The 548-nt window shown below is 51.6% G+C and overlaps 1 protein-coding gene across 1 annotated transcript in view; it reads left to right on the forward strand.

Moving 5' to 3' along the window:
* Window positions 1–548, forward strand: part of EMH_0022750 (uncharacterized protein) — a gene marked incomplete at both ends in the record, with an annotated part of 5,985 nt that overhangs the window by 1,900 nt on the left and 3,537 nt on the right. Inside the window, one exon of the mRNA XM_013502009.1 lies at window positions 196–398. Coding sequence (XP_013357463.1) covers window positions 196–398 — 203 coding nt within the window. The remainder of the gene's footprint in view (window positions 1–195; window positions 399–548) is intronic.

Consider the following 548-nt stretch of genomic DNA (forward strand, 5'->3'; position numbering starts at 1 on the left):
AAGAAAGACAAGAGGCAGTTGACTCATCAACGGGAAGAAGATCTGCTGCTGCTGCTGCTGCTGCTAATGCTGCTGCTGCTGCTGCTGCGGTTGCTAATGCTTCTGCTGCTGCTAATGCTGCTGCTGCTGCTAATGCTGCTGCTGCTGCTAATGCTGCTGCTGCTGCTGCTGCTGTCTGTGTGTGTGTGTGTTTAGTAGTGACGCTGCGGCTGCTGCAGCGCCGACCCGAGAAGCGGGGTAAGGTGCTGCTGCGGCCTTTGGCGCTGCCAGCAGACAGTGCGTTGCTGCAGCACGCGCAGCAGCAGCGGGAGCAGCAGCAGAAGCAGCAGCAGCAGCAGCAAGAAGAACAAGCGAGGATAGAGAAGTTTGTGTTGCATAGCGTATTGGGGCCCTCAGCTGTACGTACACCCCAATTCAAAGAAACAAAAACGCATGCAGATAAAAAACAAAATATAATCCCCGGCCTAGCAGCAGCAGAAACAGAAGATACATCAGCAAAAGGAAAAAATAAAAAAAAAAAAAAAAAATAACAGCTGTTGCTGCTGCTG

This window comes from Eimeria mitis, genomic scaffold (genome assembly GCF_000499745.2).
Source record: "Eimeria mitis Houghton genomic scaffold, Emh_scaff808, whole genome shotgun sequence".
Lineage (NCBI taxonomy): Eukaryota > Apicomplexa > Conoidasida > Eucoccidiorida > Eimeriidae > Eimeria > Eimeria mitis.